This window comes from Oryctolagus cuniculus, chromosome 5 (genome assembly GCF_964237555.1).
Source record: "Oryctolagus cuniculus chromosome 5, mOryCun1.1, whole genome shotgun sequence".
Lineage (NCBI taxonomy): Eukaryota > Metazoa > Chordata > Mammalia > Lagomorpha > Leporidae > Oryctolagus > Oryctolagus cuniculus.
In genome coordinates this window covers 126,881,272-126,903,455 of record NC_091436.1, presented here as the reverse complement: position 1 = coordinate 126,903,455, position 22,184 = coordinate 126,881,272, and the positions used below count along the sequence as shown (strand labels likewise).

General features: G+C 57.5%; 1 protein-coding gene and 1 long non-coding RNA gene across 2 annotated transcripts in view; one reads left to right on the top strand and one right to left on the bottom strand.

Moving 5' to 3' along the window:
• The window catches only part of PTK7 (protein tyrosine kinase 7 (inactive)), a 61,265-nt gene extending 45,536 nt beyond the window's left edge, over nucleotides 1-15,729 (top strand). The window contains exons 6-20 of the mRNA XM_017345138.3: nucleotides 444-592; nucleotides 790-1,056; nucleotides 2,413-2,546; nucleotides 2,718-2,853; nucleotides 2,977-3,096; nucleotides 4,434-4,583; nucleotides 4,688-4,838; nucleotides 4,927-5,054; nucleotides 5,657-5,860; nucleotides 6,580-6,735; nucleotides 7,232-7,464; nucleotides 7,783-7,863; nucleotides 12,583-12,734; nucleotides 14,116-14,294; nucleotides 14,689-15,729. Coding sequence (XP_017200627.2) covers nucleotides 444-592; nucleotides 790-1,056; nucleotides 2,413-2,546; nucleotides 2,718-2,853; nucleotides 2,977-3,096; nucleotides 4,434-4,583; nucleotides 4,688-4,838; nucleotides 4,927-5,054; nucleotides 5,657-5,860; nucleotides 6,580-6,735; nucleotides 7,232-7,464; nucleotides 7,783-7,863; nucleotides 12,583-12,734; nucleotides 14,116-14,294; nucleotides 14,689-14,849 — 2,401 coding nt within the window. The 3' untranslated portion in view covers nucleotides 14,850-15,729. The remainder of the gene's footprint in view (nucleotides 1-443; nucleotides 593-789; nucleotides 1,057-2,412; nucleotides 2,547-2,717; nucleotides 2,854-2,976; nucleotides 3,097-4,433; nucleotides 4,584-4,687; nucleotides 4,839-4,926; nucleotides 5,055-5,656; nucleotides 5,861-6,579; nucleotides 6,736-7,231; nucleotides 7,465-7,782; nucleotides 7,864-12,582; nucleotides 12,735-14,115; nucleotides 14,295-14,688) is intronic.
• Nucleotides 15,730-20,997: 5,268 nt separating this feature from the next.
• On the bottom strand, nucleotides 20,998-22,145 carry LOC138849661 (uncharacterized). The gene is made up of 2 exons (XR_011388678.1): nucleotides 22,012-22,145; nucleotides 20,998-21,222 (listed from the first exon to the last, which is right to left on the bottom strand). It is a non-coding gene; the product is annotated as an uncharacterized lncRNA (long non-coding RNA).
• Between the last annotated feature and the right edge of the window lie 39 nt (nucleotides 22,146-22,184).

Sequence of the window (22,184 nt, the reverse complement as noted above, 5' to 3'; positions counted from 1 at the left end):
CACCTTCCCCACGCCAGGCACGACCATAGCCCTTTAGTATGTGGTGCCCTGGTCTCGGGCTTGGCTCACCCCTGGCCTTCACCTTGCTGTGGCCAATGAGCTCTGACCCCTGGAGCTGGGTGCCTGATCCGTGGGGAGGTGGCCAGGTTGCACACTGTGGCCCACTGCACTGCTGTCTGCCCCATACCACTAAGGCTGTCTCTCGTTGGAACACACAGCTGCACAGGAACAAGTCACACAAGCAAGAGCACATGCATCCTCACTCGCGTGCACACGCACATGTGCACACACACACGTGCACGTGCACCAGCTTCCTTCTCGCTGCTGCATTCCCGGCTAGTCCCTTCCCAGCTCCAGCCTTTGCAGGAAAGGGTTCCCAGGCATTCCCCCGCAGGGGGTCTGCAGGCCACCTCTTTCCAAATAGCACTCTGTCCTGTCCACAGCCCCCAGCACCTCCGCAGAGCCACGGTGTTTGCCAACGGGTCCCTGCTGCTGACCCAGGTCCGGCCTCGCAACGCAGGGGTCTACCGCTGTATTGGCCAGGGCCAGAGGGGCCCACCTGTCATCCTGAAGGCCACGCTGCACCTGGCTGGTGGGTCCCCGGGTCTGGAGTGGGGTGAGGGGGTTGCCTTCGATGTTGGTGCACAGAGATTTAGGCTCCAGTTCTGTGCACAGGGCAGGGGGAGGAAGCGGGGAGGGTTTGGTGTGGGGAGGGCTTGGGCTGGCTGGGGGAGGATACCACGTTCCCTGAGGCCACAGCGGTCAGCCAGCTCCCCCCTTCACCCCCAGAGATTGAAGACATGCCGCCCTTCGAGCCCCGGGTGTTCACGGCAGGCAGCGAGGAGCGTGTGGCCTGCCTGCCCCCCCATGGTCTGCCGGAGCCCAGTGTGTGGTGGGAGCAGGCGGGGGTCCGGCTGCCCACCCATGGCAGGGTCTACCAGAAGGGCCACGAGCTGGTGTTCGCGGATACTGCCGAGAGCGACGCCGGCGTCTACACCTGCCATGCAGCCAACCTGGCTGGTCAGCGGCGACAGGATGTCAACATCACCGTGGCGAGTGAGCACCTCCGACCTGCGGGCCGAGGGGAGATGGGGGGGACCGCAATCCTGAGTGGTCTTGGCCTCTGGCTGTGACAGACAGAGGCTTCCCTGGTGCTGGCCTGGGGCCCGCGGGCGGGGCGCCCGGTCACCTGCGGGGAGGCACTGTTGGAGTAGCCAGTGGCAGCCAGGCCCAGGGTCAGGAAGGGGGTCAGGCCCTGTGGCAAAGCGGTGCCTGGGCTGCAGAGGACTGAGCACTGGACCTGGGTCCCACTGTGCGCCCAGCCCCTGGAGTGACTGTGGGTGGCACGTCAGCTCCCTGGCCAGGGCCCACACGTACCCTACAAGGTGCTTGCAGGAACCAAGTGAAATCCACGTGTGCTTTTTGGGGCGGAATGGTAGGCGTGTTACTTATAGAAAAGGGGGGTGGGAAAAGCAAAGCGATGACCCGCTGCACCACAGCGCCGGCCCCTGCCTTTCAAATAAATAAACCTCAAGGACAAAAAGAAGGAGAGCAGTGGAGTGTGCATGGTTTCAGGTGAGAGTAGAGCCATGAAGAGCAAACTAGAGTAAACGGCAGAGGGAGGTGGGGGCAGCCTCTGCTGCAGGGGTGCTCACGCGAAGCGGGGGTCCAGCCCTGCAACAGGCCCTGAGACAGAAGGAGGCTTGCATGTTGGAGGGACGCAGTAGCCATGTGGCTTGTGGCTTGAGTAAGGGTGCGAGTAGAGCATGGGTTGTAGGGGCCTTGTGGGAACACAGCAAGGACCCCGGCGTATAATTGCATGTGTCTGTTGTCTCTTGTTGCATAAAAGCCATTCCCAGACGTACTCCTGTGAGACGGCAGCTGTTGATCTGCTCATGGTGCCGTGAGCAGGGTTCCAGTGGGACAGCCCATTAGCTCTGTGTGGTGTTTGCAGTTGGCAGGCAGCTGGCTGGTCCCTCATGGCCTCACTGGCATGTCTGACCACGGGCAGGGACTGTTGACCACGGGGCCTTGGTTCTCCATGTGGCTGATGAACTTGCAAGGCTGAAGTTAGCACGGGGGAGGCCAGGGGTTTTGAGAATCAGCCGTTCTTCTGGACTGGATGGGATCTGCATGCGGCTGAAATAAAGCGGGGATCTGAGGACAGCCTTGGCTCGGTATGGTGTGTGGAGTCCCGCAGGCCAGCATTTGAAGTCCTCTCCCTGTCATGCCTTCATCAGTCACCACTGGCTGTGCCATGGGCATAGGCGTGCCCACCTGCAGGTGTACTGTGACTACATTCAGGCCTTCGCTGGGCAGGACTGCTGTGGGTCTTCCCCGGTTCTGAACTCAACGAGGGGGCGTTCGAGTCCCTCGGGCTGGAGACATAATCAGTCTCCCCGGTTTTTCCAGCGGTGCCCACGTGGCTGGAGAAGCCCCAGGACAGCCAGCTGGAGGAGGGCAGGCCGGGCTATCTGCATTGCCTGACCCAGGCCACACCCAAGCCCACGGTCGTCTGGTACCGGAACCAGATGCTCATCTCCGAGGTGAGATGGGGCAGGGGATGGCTGGCAGTGGCGGGTGGGTGGGCCTGCCCCTGCCGGATTCCCTCCCTGCTGCCCCCTTTCCCCTGTAGCCACCCCCCTCCCGAGAGAAGCCGTAGTAGGGGGTGGCCTGAGGCTCTGACGTCACTTGTGGTGGCCTCTTGTGAGCTGCAGGACTCCCGGTTTGAGGTCTCCAAGAATGGGACCCTGCGCATCAACAGCGTGGAGGTCTATGACGGCACGTGGTACCGCTGTGTGAGCAGCACCCCAGCCGGCAGCATCGAGGCCCAGGCCCGCGTGCAAGTGCTGGGTGAGCCTGCATGGGTGGGGTGCGCCCCCGGCCTGGGTGGGCAGTGGCGCAAAGGGGGAGGAGCAGCGGGCCCAGCTCCGTCCAGCCTCTTTAGCAGCCGCCATTCTTCCTCTGCCGACACAGAGAAGCTCAAGTTCACACCACCACCACAGCCGCAGCAGTGCATGGAGTTTGACAAGGAAGCCACGGTGCCCTGCTCGGCCACTGGCCGGGAGAAGCCTACTATTAAGTGGATACGGGCAGGTGGGTGCTACCTGGGCCTGGGGTGAGGCCAGGCGCGTGTGGCGCCAACCAAGTGCCTGGCACCAGCTGGGAATGGTGGCAATACACGGGAAGATGGAGCCGACTGATAGGAAAAGAAGGGCTGGGTAGGTCAGGGGTCAGAGGTCAGCTGACAGCACTGGACAGCTCAGGCCCCAGTGACCGCGCTGATCTAGGGCGTTGTCCAGGGCTCCTTCACCCTTTTCACCATCTGAGAGCCTTCAGAAGTCTGGGGAACATCTGGCCCGATACAAAGCCAAGAGCCAGGAGCTGCTTCTGGGTCTGCACGTGGGGGCAGGGGCCAAGCACTTGGGCCATCTGCTGCTGCTTTCCCAGGCCATCTAAAGGAGCTGCATCAGAAGTGGAGCAGCCAAGACCCATATGGGATGCTGGCACTGCAGGCGGCGGCTTTACCCACTCCGCCACAGCGCCGGCCCTGTGTGTGTTCTTTTTTAACATAGCAGTTTCACTGTACAGAGTTTTCTTTCACTTATTAAACTTACACGAGATAGACACACGTATTATAGAAACAGAAAATGCAGATAACCGTATGTAGTCTTACGTCCGTTTTAATCTAATGCCATCAAGCGCTTCCCCTGGTGTTAGACATTCTGCATAAACACTGACTGGGTTTGATGATTGCAATAATATTCCAATGATTGGATTCACTGTAATTTATTAAAATATTTCCTAACGGTTAGAGATTAGGGTTATTAGCTATTCCTGCACTTCTATTGCTGTAATAACATCTTTAAGCCAGAGGGTTTTTTTTTTCTCCTTTTTTTGGATTTAGGTTTATTTCCTCTGGGAAACATTCCCAGAAATGGAATAATTATGTATAAGAGGGCATGGGCATTTTTATAGCCATTGACATGATTTGCCACGTTGTTTATTTTAGAAGGGCTGCACTGATCTTTAGCCCCACCAGCAGTGAGAGGGAGAAGGTAGGGTTGTAGGTGCTGCGGAGGTGGGTCCTCTGCTTGGGTCTGGGGGGAAGGGGGCTCCACGTGGATCTGAAGTCTGGGACGGCGGCAGAGAGCAGCCATGAGTTCTGGGGTGAGGAGCGGAGAACAAGGCCATCTTGGGGCCCCGTTGGAAGGCCACTCAGCAGATGAAATGTCACGTAGGGCAGTAGGAGGGGGCGAGACTGAAGATGGGGAGATGGGGTAAATAATGGGGTGGCGGGGAGGGGAAGCGCTCAGCATGGTCTCAGGAATCGGGCTTTGCTGGCCAGTGAGCCGGCAGGAGTGGCCCAGGACACTGCCAGTTTCCAGGGAGACTCTGCTCCGTGGCCTGATCCCTCTTCATTGCCCCTGCAGATGGGAGCAGCCTCCCAGAGTGGGTGACAGACAACGCGGGGACCCTGCACTTCGCCCGCGTGACCCGCGATGACGCCGGCAACTACACTTGCATTGCCTCCAACGGGCCGCAGGGCCAGATCCGTGCGCACGTGCAACTCACAGTGGCAGGTGCGAGTGTGGCGGGGCCCGGGGGGGTGGGGTGGGGGTGGGGGCACGGCCTGGACCCTGCCAGCCCCCATCGCTCACCTCTTGCTCGTCTTCTTCCCGCCCAGTCTTCATCACCTTCAAGGTCGAGCCAGAACGGACGACTGTGTACCAAGGCCACACGGCCCTTCTGCGGTGCGAGGCCCAGGGAGACCCCAAACCACTCATCCAGTGGAAAGGCAAAGACCGCATCCTGGACCCCTCCAAGCTGGGACCCAGGTGAGCCCCCTCCCCCGGCCCGCGCCTGCCGCAGCCCTGGCTCCGGGAGGCGGCCAGGTGGGCAGTGCCGCGGCTTCTCTCCGGGCAGGATGCACATCTTCCAGAACGGCTCCCTGGTGATCCACGACGTGGCCCCCGAGGACTCGGGCCGCTACACCTGCATCGCGGGCAACAGCTGCAACATCAAGCACACGGAGGCCCCCCTCTACGTCGTGGGTATGCCCTGCACCGAGGTGGGCTGGGAGGCTTCTTTCTCGGCCTGCTCTCCTGGGCCCCTCCATTTGTGTGGTGGGGCAGGTGTTCCGCTCTGCCCCCTATGTCACTGCAGTCTTAGATTCCTTGGCGGAGTTGGGCTGGCCGTTATTAACACCCCACGTGGGTGTCTGTGTGTGGGGGGGGGCTTCTCTTCCTGAAGTGCTTCCTCCTGCAGCAGCCACACAGTGGGTGGGTCCCTGGGGGTGGGGAGATCAGGCAGGGAGGCAGCAGGACGAGGCCCCAGGGAGGAGGACCTGTGGGTTAAAGGCCCTGGCCTGGGCCTCCCCTCGGCACTGCGCCCCGGGAGGGTCCCTCTCCCCAGCCTGTCTGTGCATCCGTCTGCACGGGGCTGACTCCTGGGAACCCTCTGCCGCGCTGAGTTGCCGGCCATGACTGGGCTTTTGACCCATAAGTCCGCACCTGCTGCTGGCTCTACAGCAAGGCCAAGGCTGTACAAGAGCTTGTTGGGTGGGCGTTGTTGGTGACCCCACCCCCACCCCAGACTTGAGGCACTTGAGGGAGGAGGGACATGCCCTGGTCAGACACGTCTGTGTGTCTCTCAGACAAGCCAACGCCAGAGGAGTCCGAGGGCCCCGGCAGCCCCCCGCCCTACAAGATGATCCAGACCATCGGGCTGTCGGTGGGCGCAGCTGTGGCCTACATCATTGCTGTGCTAGGCCTCATGTTTTACTGCAAGAAGCGCTGCAAAGCTAAGCGGCTGCAGAAGCAGCCCGAGGGCGAGGAGCCAGAGATGGAGTGCCTCAACGGTGAGTCCCAGAGCCAGCAAGCCAGCGAGCTAGCGGGCGGGTGAGCAGGGCGGGAGGCGTGGCGGCGGCGGGTGCTGAGCGCCCTCCTGCGGCCACGGCGGGGACAGCCGCAGCGCTGCGGGCCACGGGAGGCCCCACCCCTCGCGGGAAGCCGGGAGTTGGCCGATTCCCAGCGCCTGGCCCAAGACTTCCTCGCCAGAGCCTCTTGGAGCAGTTGCCTTTGTTTCCCTGCCTACCCTCCCCGAGGAAGGGGGGACTAGACCACAGATCGAGTAGTGTAACCACCCGTGCATCTGTCCCACGTGGGCTCTCCCCCGTGAGTCTGGGCTTCCCCAAGGGCAGTCTGCCCTGTCTCTACTCCCCACCTGCCCCGAGCAGAGCTCTACCGGGCAGTGCTGGGTTTCCCGCATTCCCCTTGGTGCTCTGGGAAGTCTCCCTCCTCGTCACTTTCATTGTGTGTCTTTGGAGCGCTGTGCACCTGGGGCGCTCCTAGAAGGCAGGCACCCCCTGTAGAAGTGGTGGGGGGTGGGGGATTTGGGGTAGACCCCTGCAGCTTATCCCATCTCAGAGGCAGTGATCCGCTGCACCACCAAGTGGTCACACGGCAAAGGGTGACCTGGCCCTTCCCTGCCCCCAGCTCATCGCTGAGACTGGCCCTGAAGTGAGGTCCCCGTGGAGGCCAGTGTGTCCGTCCCTCACCCCGTGCCCCTTCTTCCCAGGTGGGCCTTTGCAGAACGGGCAGCCCTCAGCAGAGATCCAGGAGGAAGTAGCCCTGAGCAGCCTGGGCTCAGGCCCAGCGGCCACCAACAGGCACCACAGCATGAGTGACAAGATGCACTTCCCGAGGGCCAGCCTGCAGCCCATCACCACGCTAGGTGCGTTGTCCTGAGCCCCACTGCCCCGCTGGGTGACAGGCCGCCGGCTCGGGCTTGAGGCTGGGTTACGGGCACGGGGCTCGGAAGGGCCTGACCCTTTGGCTGCTAGCGATGGACGGGGACAGAGGCAGGGACCCCGTCTGGTGCCCCCAGTGCCCCCTGCAGATTTGGTGTACTACCTGCGGGGTAGCCTCTGGATGTTTTCTTTGACTCCTTCTTTTGTTTAAACTTTGTTCAAGAGGAAAAGTAGGGTGGGTTAGGGGTCTGTGCTAAATTTCTAACTAGCATACGTTGAAACGTGAACTATTAGGACCTGTTGATCCCAAACCCCCAAAATGCTCATGTGGACCATGTGAGAGCTGGGGAAGTGCCCTCTGTTTTTGTAACCCCTGTGTTGTTACCATTGGAGACTGAAGCCCAGGTGGGGGTGAGGGGGGGTGCAGAGGGGGTCCCGGGCAGCAGCGGGGCCCAGCCCGCCTGTGCCCTGTGTCCGCAGGGAAGAGTGAGTTTGGGGAGGTGTTCCTGGCAAAGGCTCAGGGCCTCGAGGAGGGCGTGGCGGAGACCCTGGTGCTCGTGAAGAGCCTGCAGAGCAAGGACGAGCAGCAGCAGCTGGACTTCCGCCGCGAGTTGGAGATGTTCGGGAAGCTGAACCACGCCAACGTGGTGCGGCTGCTGGGGCTGTGCCGGGAGGCCGAGCCCCATTACATGCTGCTGGAGTACGTGGACCTGGTACGCTGTCGGCAGGAGCCCTGGGGTGTCCCCGTGCAGGGTGGGAGCTGGCGGGTGGGTCCCACAGACACCTCCCCTGTTGCCGTCTGGAGGTGCTCCGCTCGCTGGGCCCCCAGACCTCAGACGTCTGCACCCACGTCTGCTGCGTGTGTCCGAGGTGCGCCCTGTGTTCTGCTGGAGCTTCTTGCTCTGCGCGCAGCCTGCAAGCCCGCGGGACCGTCTCCCCTCACTCTGGTTCTGCAAGACCCTGCTGGGGCTGAGGCTTGGGAGCCGGCAGCCGGGCTCTGACCTGACCGAGGGGCTTGGCTTTTCCCACAGGGAGACCTCAAACAGTTTCTGAGGATTTCCAAGAGCAAGGATGAGAAATTGAAGTCCCAGCCGCTGAGCACCAAGCAGAAGGTGAGCACGGGTTGGGAAGGAAGAAGGTCCCCGGGGCAGCCGTGGTCACAGAGGCACCTGGGGGCCGGGCCCTCGGTGAGTCTCTTCCATGTGTTAGCTTCCTGTTTTAATTGTTTACTTGCCTGTTTCCACCTAATTGAGAGAGAGCGAGAGAGAGCGAGAGCTGCTGCTCTACTCCCCAGATGCCCGCAACAGTCAGGGCTGGGCCACGCTGAAGCCAGGAGCAGGGAACTCCATCCAAGGCTCGCGCATGGGTGGCAGCACCGAGCACCTGAGCCGTCCTCTGCTGCCTTCCGGGATGCGTTAACAGGAAGCCTGATGGGAGGCGGGGACAACCAGGACCAGAATCGGCACTCTGACATGGGATGCCATCCCTGATGTGTTATTTAATTACCTCATTAGCTCCCGGAATTAAGTGTGAACTGTACCCCATTTTGTGGGGTACAAATGAAGAAATTGAGGCCGAGCGAGGTTAGGTGACTTGCCCGCAGGTCTCGTCGTGTGACAGTGGCTTTGCACTGCTGTGGCGGCAGCTTCTCATGGATGAGCTACTCAGGCCCTCCCTCTGGGGCAGGAGCCCCCACCCAAGCAGCAGGACCCCCTGCTTGCTTGTGGTGAGCGTGAGCTGGAGGAGCAGCGAGCAGTGCGCGTCCAGGGGCCTGCTGGGCTGGGCTGGGCGGGGCCTGAGCCTCTTCCCCTTGGGCCCCTGCCGCCCTGGGGGGCAGGGCTGAGCTAGAGTGTGGCACGAGGGCCGCAGAGGTGCGGAGAGGCAGCGAGAGACGCTAGGGGACAAAGTCGTCTGCTTTCAAGGACAGGAAGCAGCTAAGTGACAAGGAGGCGGCGGTGTTGAGAGAGCAGTGTGGAGGAGGTGGGTTTTGCTGGCTTGGACAGGGACGTGGGCCGATAGGAAGTCCCTTGCCCCTGTCCTGTGACCTGAGGGCCTTGTCTGACCGATGGTTGTCACCACCTTTGCCGCACACCTCTCCTGTGCTTGTCTGCCATGAGGTCTTCGGTGCGGCGGGCTAGCGGCCGTAGGTTGGGTTCCACGCTCTCCACTGACGATTTTCTGCGTTAGATGGGGGATTGCTTTTAAAGATTCCTTCCTTCCTTTTTTATTTGAAAGGGAGAGAGAGAGAGGGAGGTCTTCCATCTGCTCTTCACTCCCCAGATGGCCACAACAGCCAGTACTGAGCCAAACAAATACCAGGAACTTCATCTGGGTCTCCCACATGGGTGCAGGGACCCAGGGACTTGGGCCATCTTCTACTGCTTTCCCAGGCCATTAGCAGGGAGCTGGATCAGAAGTGGAGCAGCTGGGACTCAAACCAGTGGCTGTATGGGATGTTGGTGTCACAGGTGGTGGCTTTACCCACTGTGCCACAGCACCAGCCCTGAAGTCTGGAAGGGTTTTTTTTTTTTTTGAACAGGTAGAGTTATAGACAGAGAGAGAGAGAGAGACAGAGAGAAAGGTCTTCCTTCTGTTGGTTCACCCCCTAAATGGCTGCTACAGCTGGAACTGCGCCAATCTGAAGCCAGGAGCCAGGAGCCTCCTCCTGGTCTCCCGTGCGGGTGCAGGGGCCCAAGTACTTGGGCCAAACTCCACTGCCTTCCCGGACCACAGCAGAGAGCTGGACTGGAAGAGGAGCAACCGGGACTAGAACCAGCGCCCATATGGGATGCCGGTGCGGAGGATTAACCAAGTGAGCCACGATGCCGGCCCCTGGAGTTTTTAAAATAAGTTTTCCAGCTATTTTAAGTTTATTTATTTTTTATTTATTTGGAAAGCAGAAAGAGAAATACTGTGCATCCACTGGTTCACTCCTTAGATACCTGCAACAGCCGGGATTGGTCCAGGCTGACGCCAGGAACTCCAGCTGGGCTTCCCCCAGGGGAAGGGACCCCAGTGTTTGAGCCATCACCTGCGTGTCCTGGAGTGCATTAGCAGGAAGCAGAGGTGGGAGCCCACCCCAGGCACTCTGATGTGGGGGACAGGCATCCCGGGGGCAGTGTGGTCTGCTGCGCCTTTTAAGGTCAGGGAGGGAGCAAAGGGACACGGAGTGCCCATCTGCTGGTTCACTCCCAGATGCCTGTGGCTCCCAGGGTTGGGGAGGGGAGGAGGATAGAGCTGGGAGGGGGGAACTCAATCCAGGTCTCCCACAAGACTAGTAAGGACCCAACTACTTGAGCCCTCCCCACCACCTCCCAGGGTCTGCAGGAAGCTGGAGTGGGGCCAGGCACTCCACTGTGGGCCACAAATGTCTGTACTGGCCCCTCTGACAGCGTTTCTTGGTTAGGATTCCCGATGGGAGGTGTTTTACTCTGGACTCAGCGGGGGTCCACGTACACACACACACACACACCTAAAATTAAACTTTGATGATCCTGTGTTTATGTACTTAACTTTTCCTGCTCTATTTTTTTTCTTTTTAAACTCACTAAATTAGATTTGAGACCCATATGGGTCTTTTTTTTTTTTTTTTTTTTTGACAGGCAGAGTGGACAGTGAGAGAGACAGAGAGAAAGGTCTTCCTTTGCTGTTGGTTCACCCTCCAATGGCCGCCGCGGCCGGCGCACCGCGCCGATCTGATGGCAGGAGCCAGGTACTTATCCTGGTCTCCCATGGGGTGCAGGGCCCAAGCACTTGGGCCATCCTCCTACACTCCCTGGCCACAGCAGAGAGCTGGCCTGGAAGAGGGGCAACCGGGACAGAATCCGGCGCCCTGACCGGGACTAGAACCCGGTGTGCCGGCGCCGCAAGGTGGAGGATTAGCCTAGTGAGCCGCGGCGCCGGCCATGGGTCTTTTTAAAAAAGTTTTAATTTACTTGTTTAATTTAATTGAAAAGCAGAGAGAGAGGATGAGGGAGATCGATCCCTTCCGCTGGTTCACTTCTCAGATGCTACAGCATCAGAGGTTGGGTTAGGCTGAAGCCAGGAGCCAGGGACTCAGTCCAGGGACTCCACCTACTTGAGCCATCACTGCTGCCTCCCAGGGCTGACATTAGCGGGAAGCTGGAAGCAGGAGCGGAGGCAACCTCAAAAGCTCTCTGACACGGGACGCAGGCCTCTCCAGTGCTGCAACGGACACCCCGGCCCTGTGTGAATCCTGCTGAACAGTTTGTAGAACGTTGCTTTTGGGCATTCCATAGAGATGAAGCTCCTTGGGAAAGGTGCTAAGACTTGTCGATAACTTCCTCGTGCTATGGTGTCGTGAGCTGTGTTGTCCCTTTATAGTCCTAGGGCTTGAGAAAAACGGAAGGAGGAACAGTTTCCTTTGTAAAGGGAGGTGGCATGTTGGGGCCGCTCCCCGGCCAGCTGGAGTTGGAATGAGGGTGCACCCTTGGTGGAGCGGGCAGAGGATTTCGGGAAGCAGTGGGCTGGTGCTAGAGGTGAGAGGCGGGAGCCCTGGGTGTTGGCAGATGCTGGAGGTCTGTTAGAGTGGCCGACAAGATGATGTCATAGCCCTGTGACCTTTGACCTCTCTGCGGGTCACCTCTGAGCTGATGACAGCAGGAGGACCGGGGCCTCAGTAGTGTCACAGGGGTTAGCCAGGACTTGGGCAAGCCCTTGGGGCGGAGAGGGATGGGTCAGCTGGTCTGCACCAGAGGACAGATCTTTAACAGAATTTGGAAAAGGAATCCAGTGGCCTTCCCGCGGTGTCTTGCCCAGCAGTGAGGAAGCGCTCGCTTGGCCTGGGTCTCACAGGGTTCCCTTTCACTGTCCTCACTTAGGCAGTATTTCCAGGAGTGCTGCTCTCGGGAGAGAGAACACGTTAGTGCCCATGCCAAGGCCGGCCTCCTGTGTTTCCTTGACCAGGAGTAGGTTCTGCATGCAAGCCAGATCAGAGAGCAGGCCGCAGGGAGTCCCAGCCCTACCGGGTCACACCATCAAAGCTGCTGCCTGCCACTCACAGACGCTGCCCTGGGGTTCTGAAGCCTGGAGTAGAGTCAGCTCTGTTCATGGTGATCACTTCAAGGGACACCAGCGGCGCTTGGGGCATTCTGAGGATGGCAGCCCAGGGGTTGTTAAGAGTGGCCTCACTTTTCTGCGAGGAGACCCAGTGTGCACCTGTACCCAGCGGGGCCCAATGATCCTGGCAGCTTCACCCATCCCACTTCTTTTTTTTTTTTTAAATAATTATTTTATTTATTTGAAAGAGTTAGAGAGGTAGAGAGGTAGAGTCAGAGAGAGAGAAAGAGAGAGGTCTTGCATCCACTGGTTCACTCCCCAAATAACCGCAATGGCCAGAGCTGAGCTGATCAGAAGCCAAGAGCCAGAGCTTCTTCCAGGTCTCCACGCAAGTGTAGGGGCCCAAGCACTTGGGCCGTCTTCCACTGCTTTCCCAGGCCATAGCAGAGAGCTGGATCAGAAGTGGAGCAGCCGGGACTAGAACTGGCGCCCATCTGGGATGCCGGCACTGCAGGTGGAGGATTAACCCGCTGCGCCACTCGCTGGCCCCACTGCCCAGTTACTTTTCTCTCCGCAGTGGTTATTCTCTGTGCGCCCAGCCCTGTGCTCTCGCTTTACTGAGTGCTTGCCAGTCCAGTCCTCGGGCACCCACCGCCGCCGTCCCGTTTACAGGGAAGGGAACTTGCACGCTCTGCTGTGAGGCCTCCGAGCGGCCTCACCGGCAGCAGGGCAACCCCACCAAGGGGTGTGTTGGGGGTGGTCCTGTTAACCCCTATCCTGGGCTACTGGGACAGGCTGCCTTCTCTCTGCAGGTGGCCTTGTGCACCCAGGTGGCCCTGGGCATGGAGCACTTGTCCAACAACCGCTTTGTGCACAAGGACTTGGCCGCTCGCAACTGCCTGGTCAGCGTCCAAAGACAGGTGAAGGTGTCGGCCCTGGGTCTCAGCAAGGATGTGTACAACAGGTAGGAGCGCACGGGGCTGGGGGTAGGGCCTGGGGGTGGGCACATGCAGTTTGGGGGTGTATGGGAAAGAGGTTAGGACATACTTGGTCCAGCACTGCAGAGCCCAGGAGGGAGTCGAGCCTTCTAGTCCTTTGTCCCAGGCAGGGAGCCGCAGGCCTTGACGGCTGCAAACTTTCCCTAGGGCTCAGAAGCCACCAACGTTTTCTTTTTAACAGCGAGGCAGATTTCACAGCAACAGAACTTAGCTGTTTGTGTGGTTTCTTCTGCAACTCCTTGCATTCGGTGATTATTGTTTTAAAAACTCAGACTGCGCTCAGTGCCTGCCCACGCAGTGGACACGTCCCCCTGAGGCCCGGCTCCGGGTCACCCCAGGTCGTCTGACTGCTGCTTTAGTCATGATACTTTGTCATTAGTAGAGCTCTTTCCATTAAACAGGTTCCCATTTATCAGCTGTTTAAAGCCAGTGTGGAAAGTATGCATGATTATTAATTTTCTGTTAACGTTTAGGCAGAGTTTGCTTCTTAACAGGATTAAACATTTTTTTAATTTATTTTTTATTTGAATGGCAGAGCAACAGAGAGTGAGGGAGGGATCTTCCTTCCATCTGCTGATTCACTTCCCAGTGCCCTATAACATCCAGGAACGGGCCAGGCCCGAGTTAAGAGCCTGGAACTCACTGCGTGTCTCCCCCAGGGGTGGCAGGGACCCTAGTACTCAAGCCATCACCTGCTGACTCTCAGGGTGTGCATTAGCAGGAAGCTGCATTGGAAGCAGAGCCCAGACTTGAACCCTGATATGGGATGCGGGCATCCCGAGATCCCGAGTGGTAACTTAACCACTGTGCAAATGCCCACCCACCCCTCTTTTTTTTTTTTTTTTTTTTTGACAGGCAGAGTGGACAGTGAGAGAGAGACAGAGAGAAAGGTCTTCCTTTGCCATTGGTTCACCCTCCAATGGCCGCCGCGGCCAGCGCACCGCGCTGATCCGAAGCCAGGAGCCAGGTGCTTCTCCTGGTCTCCCATGGGGTGCAGGGCCCAAGTACCTGGGCCATCCTCCACTGCCTTCCCTGGCCACAGCAGAGAGCTGGCCTGGAAGAGGGGCAACCGGGACAGAATCCGGCGCCCCGACCGGGACTAGAACCCCGTGTGCCGGTGCCGCAAGGTGGAGGATTAGCCTAGTGAGCCGCGGCACCGGCCACCCACCCCCTTAATGGAATTTTTAAGCCATCAAACCCACATGGCTGCCTCCAGGTGTCATCCAGTGTTAGCCCTGTGCCCTACATACAAGCAGCCAAGTGCTCTGAATGCCTCGGTGTGGGAAGGCCGGGCCCCGGGCTGTGTGCACCACGCGCCGCCATCCCTTGGTGGCTTCTCTCTTGCAGTGAGTACTGCCACTTCCGCCAGGCCTGGGTGCCACTGCGCTGGATGTCCCCCGAGGCCATCCTGGAGGGCGACTTCTCCACCAAGTCTGACGTCTGGGCCTTCGGCGTGCTTATGTGGGAGGTCTTCACCCATGGAGAAATGCCCCATGGTGGGCAGGCAGATGATGAAGTGCTGGCAGGTAGGCAGCTGCCTTCCCAAGGGGTCATTCCAGACTGGTTCTGTCTCAGGGCTGATGCTTTGTCACTCCTCAGCCGCCACTGCTCCAGCCCTTTGAATAGTGAGCTGTTTTCATACTGGTTGGAAAATAACCCTGGCCCCCAGCACCCACGGCCTGCACTTGGATGCCCCCCACTTTAGCTCCCACAAGGACCTTTGCTGCATGGACCCCACCCCGCCAGCCAGAGGGAGCCAATGCCAGGAGGGTCAGCCCTTTGGGTTGCAAGATCCTCATCACAAGCTTGCTGAGCCAGCGCCTGCCACCCCTGCCCCAGTGTCGCCCTCTTGCGGCTGCTTGCGCCACCTGCAGGCACAGGTTGTCGAGTGTCTTGACTGCACCTCCCTTCTTCCCACAGACTTGCAGGCCGGGAAGGCTCGGCTCCCGCAGCCGGAAGGCTGCCCAACCAAGCTCTACCGGCTGATGCAGCGCTGCTGGGCGCCCAGCCCCAAGGACCGGCCTTCTTTCAGCGAGATCGCCAATGCCCTGGGAGACAGCTCCGCCGACGGCAAGCCGTGAGCAGGGAGCCCGGCAGGCTGTGTCTTGGCGCGGCCTGGGCAGGGGGGTCGCTTCTGGAGGGGAGCCTTCAGCATGGTGGGCCTGGTCCCGTCCTCTTCGGCGCCGGGGCACCCACCCTGGCGCTGCAGGCATTGCGGCATCGGGGCTGGGCCGTGGGCTTTCCTCTTCCTCACCTCCAGCCCCCTGTGGAGGTAGATTTAGCCCCAGGCTGGGTGACCAGGGCCTTGGGCCGGGCAGCCTTCTCTGCCACCCTCTCCCCCCCACCGGGGACAGTGTGGGTGCCTCAGGTAACCCTGGTTTCTGGCCTGCAGGCTTCTCCCCTTGACCAGGTCCAGCTCTGCCACTCACCTGACAACTTTGCCTGGGGGGTCGGGGCGGGGGGCAGCGGGATGGCTGGGGATGAGCTGGGGACAAGCTGGGTTTGGGGGGGGATTCCTTCATGTACTCGAGTCCCAGACTAGTTCTGGGCACACAGGGCATGGGCCCCTCGTGGGGTCTAGGCCAGGACGCTGGAGGACCCAGCCAGTGAGTCCTTCCCGCCGTGGGCTTGTGCACGCTGACCCAGCCCCATGCCTCCCCCAGCCCTTCTCTCCTTTCCTCATCCTAAGTGCCTGGCAGATGAAGGAGTTTTCAGGAGCTTTTGACACTATATAACCCGCCCTTTTTGTATGCACCACGGGCGACTTTTGTATGTAATTGCAGCGTGGGGTGTGGGTGGGCATGGGAGGCAGGGGTGGGCCCTGGAGGAGACGGGGAGGGTGGCCAGCTCTGCCTCCCACTTTTGTTATTGTTGTTGTTTGTTTGTTTGTTTGTTTTTGTTTTTGTTTTTTTTTTTTTTTACACTCGCTGCTCTCAATAAAGAAGCCTTTTTTACAACCTGTTTCTGAGACTGATTCCCTGCTGTGGCCCAAAACCACGGTCCTGCTTCCTTCCCTGGTCCTGGCGTCTGTGCCTGCATGGAGACCCGTGGAGCTCAGACAGGGCTCACGGGCCAATCAATCCTGGCCCTTGGCTCCAGCTCGCAGCTCGGTTGAGACTGAGGGCTCACAGGTGGCGGGATCGCATCTGTCCACCTGGTCTGTCCACCTGGTCTGTGTTGCTGACTGCTGGCTGGCCTCTTCCTCGCCCGGGCTGGAGGAGTTTGAGACAGGCTCAGGTTTCTGAGCCCCTGTCAGATTCTAGGAGCTGGCAGGTGTTTGTCAGTTAAGACATTGGTTAGGACTCTTGCATCTCACATCGAGTGCCTGGGTTCCAGTCCTGCTCTGCTCTGGATTCCAGCTTCCTGCTGATGGGTACTCTTGCAGGGGCAGCGGATGATGGCTCAAGTAGTTGGGTCCCTGCCACCCGTGTGGGAGACCTCGGCTGAACTCCCGGCTCCTGGCTGTGTTCCCCCACCCGAGGCCGCTGTGGGCATTGGGGAAGTGAACTAGCAGATGGGACCTTGCTCTCTCTCTCTCTCTCTCTCTCTCTCTCTCTTTCTTTCACATAAACAAATACATAAACATTTAAGAAGACCCTAGCAGGGAGCTGAAGGAGGTAGAACAGTGGTGGTGGCTTCATGCCTCATGGCTGCAGGCCCTTTAGGCTTCAAATGATTTGATTCCAGCCTGTTCCTCACCTAGACCACAAGAAGTGAGTTCAGCAGTGTTCTGCCTGTTCCTCCCCAAACTTCTCAGTAATGAAGCTAACAGCTAATAGCTTCTGCAGACTAGCTCTGTTGTAAGCATGTTGCTAAGCTCTTAGTATGCATCATCTAACTTAATCTCCGTGGTTGCAGTGGTCCCTCCCCCACCCCGCTCACCGCCCTTACCCACAGCTCCACTGCCCAAGGTTTCAATTACTGATGGCCAGCCATGGTTCAAAAACATTAAGTCGGAAATTCCAGAAATAAACAGTTCATGTTTTAAATTACTTTTATTGCAGTCTGTTATAATTGTTATATTTTGTCATGTTGGTGGTGGTCTCTTACTTTGGCTAATTTATAAATTAAACTTTATCATAGGTGTATGTATTTTGGAAAAAGCTTAGTCTATATGAGGCTGGAGCTTGGTGCTTTTCACAGTTTCAGGAATACACAGAATGCCCTAGAACAAGTCCCCCATGCATAAGGGGCAATGGTGGTCTTGGGTTACATATTACTTAGCTATTGCATGTTGGGATGGCAGTGCTATGTAATATAACCCCCAAATCTTAGTCCCTTACAACAAACATTTTGCTCAGGGATCTTCAGGTTCAGCAAGGTTTGGCTGATCTTGGCTAGACTTAAGCTGAGTTCAGCTGGGCTTGGCTTCAGGCTGTGGGTCTGGTGTGTGGACACCCAGACCGTGTTGTTCTGTAGTGGCAGAAGCACAAGTGGTCCCGCCAAACCATATGAGCACATTCTAAAAAAATCAATTAAGAATGTTTATTTTTTTGAGAGACAGAGATCTCTCATCTGTTAGTTCATTCTCCAGATGCCTGCAATAGCTGGGGCAGGGCCAGGCCGGGCCAGAAGCTAGGAATTTAATCCAAGTCTCTCATGTGAGTTGTAAGAACCCAGTTACTTGGGGCCGACACTGTGGCTCACTTGGTTAATCCTCCGCCTGCCGTGCCAACATCCCATATGGGCTCTGGGTTCTAGTCCCAGTTGCTCCTCTTCCAATCCAGCTCTCTGCTGTGGCCAGGGAAGGCAGTGGAGGATGGCCCAAGTACTTGGGCCCCTGCACCCACATGGGAGACCGGGAGGAGGCACCTGGTTCCTGGCTTTGGATCAGCGCAGTGCACCAGCCATGGCGGCCATTTGGGGGGTGAACCAGCAGAAGAAAGACCTTTGTCTCTTTCTCTCACTAACTTTATCTGTAAAAAAAAAAAAAAAAAAAAACAAAAACAGTTACTTGAGCCACCCCAGCTGTCTCCCAGGGTCTGCGTTAGTAGGAAGCTGGAGCTAGCTATTGAAGCTGCGGCACTCCAATATGGGATGCGGCATCTTCCTCGCGAGGTCAAATGCTCACCCAAGCGTGTTTAAAACCACAAGTTTGGGGCAGGTGCTTAGTGCAGTACTGAAGATGTTGCTCAGGACACCCCCGTGCCTGGATCTCTGCTCCCAGTGCCAGCCTCCTGTAATGCACACCCTGGGGCAGCAGGTAATGGCTCAGGTGGATGGGTGACCCAGGCTGAGTTCTGAGCTCCTGGCTTCCTTCAGCCTGGCCCAACCCTGGCTGCTGTGGGCATTTTCTGTCTGTTTCTCTCTGCCTTTCAAGTTATGTGTATTTCACTATATATTTCAAATACACACACACACACACACACAAGTCCACAAGTCCATTAACATTTTATTGGTCAAAGCAGTCACATGGCAAGACCCAGCATTAACACCAATAGGAGGCACTGCAGAGCCACATGGCAAATATGTGGATGTATGGTTTGTCCCTCTGCATCCACGAGTTACTGGTTTTAGGACAGTCCCCTCATGGACACCAAAGTCCACGGGTGCTCAAGTCTCTTACATAAAAGAACAGTAGTGTTTGCAGATAACCTGTGCACATCCTCCTGTTTGCAGGCATCTCACCATATCTGTGGATTCTGCATCTGTGGATTTAACCAATGGCAAATTGAATACACATGGGAAACATAGTATACCTGTATTGAACACTTAAGACTTTATCATTGTTTTCTAAACAATAGAGTATTAGAACTATTCACATAGCCTTGACATTGCAATAGGTCTCTCTCTTTTTGACAGGCAGAGTGGACAGTGAGAGAGAGACAGAGAGAAAGGTCTTCCTTTGCTGTTGGTTCACCCTCCAATGGCTGCCGCTGGCCGGTGCACCATGCTGATCTGAAGCCAGGAGCCAGGTGCTTCTCCTGGTCTCCCATGGGGTGCATGGCCCAAGCACTTGGGCCATCCTCCACTGCACTCCCTGGCCACAGCAGAGAACTGGCCTGGAAGAGGGGCAACCGGGCAGAATACGGTGCCCCGACCTGGACTAGAACCCAGTGTGCCAGCGCTGCAAGGCGGAGGATTAGCCTAGTGAGCCGCGGCGCCGGCCCTGCAATAGGTCTTAAAAAGCAATCTTGAGGCTGGCGCCGCGGCTCACTAGGCTAATCCTCCGCCTGCAGCGCCGGCACCCCAGGTTCTAGTCCCGGTTGGGGTGCCGGTTCTGTCCCGGTTGCTCCTCTTCCAGTCCAGCTCTCTGCTGTGGCCAGGGAGTACAATGGAGGATGGCCCAAGTCTTTGGGCCCTGTACCCTCATGGGAGACCAGGAGGAAGCACCTGGCTCCTGGCTTCAGATCGGAGTAGCGCGCCGGCTGTAGCAGCCACTTGGGAGGTGAACCAACGGAAAAAGGAAGACCTTTGTCTCTGTCTCTGTCTCTCTCTCACTGTCTAACTCCGCCTGTCCAAAAAAAAAAAAAAAACTTGAGATAATTCGAAGTATACAGGAGGACTGTGCACAGGCTACATGCGAATACTGCTCTGTTTTGTATAAGACCCTTGAGCATTCCTGGATTTTGGTGTCTTTGGGGGTGGGGGAAGCTGTTGTGGAGCCAGTTCCGCACAGAAACCGGGGGACGGCTGTGCTTCGCAACACAGGAAGGCGAATGATGACGGAAAGGAGGAGGGGTGACTGTTCTCTAAACACTGGGACCACTCATGGAAGTAGAGAAGCTGGATGGAGGAAGAGCTTTCCTGTAACAACATCTGATTTTTACGTATCTAAAGGTCCACGCACAACACCTCTGTGAGCCAGGTTTTTTTTTTTTTTTTTTTTTCCCTGTTCTCATCAACACTCTAAGGCCTCTAGGCCTGCAGTACTCCAACATGGAGTGGGTTTAAGTCTCTCCCTGCCTCCCCGTGTGGGCAAAGTGCTGTGAGGATGAAGCCATCCCAGGCAGGCAGAGGAACTGCAGACGCCCAGGGCTTGACTGAAGCTGGAGACACGGCAGCCTATTTGAGGGGAAGCTGGGAGCTGCCTCTTCCCAGACCCCCTCCTTGTGGATGTGGGGGAGAGCGGTGGTCCTCCGGGGTACCCCTGCTGAGAGCCGGGGGCCCTGTGTGTGTAAACTAGGGCAGGAATGAGACCCCAGGGCTGTGATGGTGCTGCTCAGACGAAGTAGAGCCCCCAGCACCGTTCATAGCTCCTGAAACCCTGCTGGAATCTATTTATTTATTTGACCTGTTTTTCCTCTTGAGCTAATACATTCCATATGTTTTAACTACCTGTTGTGTAAATTAGGAAAAGAGGGGGAAAAGAAACCTTGTTTAAGTTGTGGAGCTGGTGTTTGGTGCACAGATGCCTCCTGGGATGCCTGTGTATCAGAGTCCTGGTTCTGCTGCTACCTCCAGCTTCCTGGTGATGTGCACGCTGGGAGACAACAGGTGATGGTTCAAGTACTCAGTTCGTGCCACCCACGTGGGAGACCCAGACCGAGTTGTAGGCTCTTGGCTTTGACCTGGCCCGGCCTCAGCTGTGGCATACATTAGGAGAGTGAACCAGCACGTGAAAGATTTTGCCTGCTTCTGTCTTAAATAAAATGAAAAATGACTTTTAAAAAACTGATTGGGAAGTGGGGAGAAGGGCTCTTAATCCCCATATTTAGGAGTTTGATGGAGAAGCCAGTATTAAATGCGTGTATTTAGAAAAGCAGGTGGGAAGGGACAGTGTTGGGTTCCAGTGGGTTAAGTTCCTGCTTGAGATGCTGACAGCTCATATTGGAGTGCTGCTTGGAGTCCCTGCTGCTTTGCTTCTGATCCAGCTCCCTGCTAATGTGCCTGGGAAGGCAGGGGAAGATGGCCCACATACTTGGGCCCCTGCTACCGGAGTGAGGAGACCGGGATGATTTTCATTTTATTTGAAAGGAAGAGGGACAGAAGGAGAGAGAGGGAGGTCTTGGGTCTGCTGGTTCACTCCCCAAAAGCCAGGAGTCCTGAACTCCCATCTGGGTCTCCCTTGTATGTGGCAGGAACCCAAGGACCTGAGTCATCACTTGCTGTCCGCCAGGGTGTGCGTTAGCAGGAAGCTGGGAAGTGTACCAGTAGCTAGGACTCAACCAGGCACTGGTACGGGCTGTGAGGCTCCCAGGGGGTGACTGAACCAATATGCCCCATATCTGCCCCAATTTTTTTTTTTAAATGCTGGTTGCAGTACACTAATGTCACTACCACTACCCCTGATGGCTCACAACTGTTTTTATTGAATCTTCACAAAGGATTTTTAAGGCAGGAGTCACCAGGATGTTTATGCCTGGGAAGAGGTGACTTACCCCAGGTTGCTCTTAACTCTTCCCTGACCACTTCCTCTGCTCTTGGGTCTTTTTCTCATGGAACCTGTGTTAAGAATCTCGTGGTCTGAGGAGTATGGAGTTTGGAGAGATCGACATCCCTTGTTTCACAGGGCTAGCAAGAGGCAGATTGCAGATTGGACTAACTTCTGTAACAGCGAAGTCCAACCTGATTTCACTGCATTGAGGCAAGGACCCGGACTCAGACCCTTAGCTTGGGCCTCATACCACCCCATCTCTTCACCTTTTCAATCCCCTACCTCCTTGGGCTCCCCGAGCCGACTTGCTTGAACTCAAGCAAGAGCGTGCTTGGCTTAAACTTTCTGCCCCCCACGCTTTCTCCCGCGCCGCCCGCGCCGTGGGCCATCCCCTCCCCCAGCCCAGCGTGCAGCTGGAAGTCTTCACCGCTCTCCATCTCTCCTCCCTGCCCCCATCGGGGACGAGGAGGCCGGCTGTCCGTCTCCCCCGCCTTCTCCAGATGTAAGTACGTCTACCAAAGACCCCCTAAGTGCAGAGGATGATGAATGAGGACCGGGGGCCGGCCTGGTGGGAAAGCGCTGTCCCCTTGAAATGCGAGGGAAAGGGAAGGGGGTTGGGGGCTGGGCTGGAACCCGGAGCGGCTGGACGCGATGTCCAAAACACCTCGGATCCAAGCCCCCGCTGCTCGGCCAGTGACTTTTCCTCCCTCACGAAGGCGTGAGGAAACGCTCCCGTCTCTGTCGTTGCAATCTGGACTGTGATTTCTTCATTTACAGCAAACCCCCCAGTCCACTCGGGGGCTCCCTCAAGTTTGCTTTCAGCTCCCTCTCCGCGGCGCTCCGGTCCTCTGCCAGGCAGCCCCTCCGCAGGTCCCTCCCAATTCTCCACCATTCTCCGGTTGGGGGGTTAGGGGGCGGAGTCTTGCCTCGCGTCCTGTTCCTTTAAGAGGCGTCGGCTCCTCCCCTTTCGGAATCGCGGTCTGACGCGGGATGACAGCAGCGAGTTCGGTATGTCTATGCAAATAAGCGCCTCCTGCGGGCCAATGGGGAGCGGAGGTGCCGGAACCGCGGACCAATAGGGCGGGGGCGCTGGGGCTCA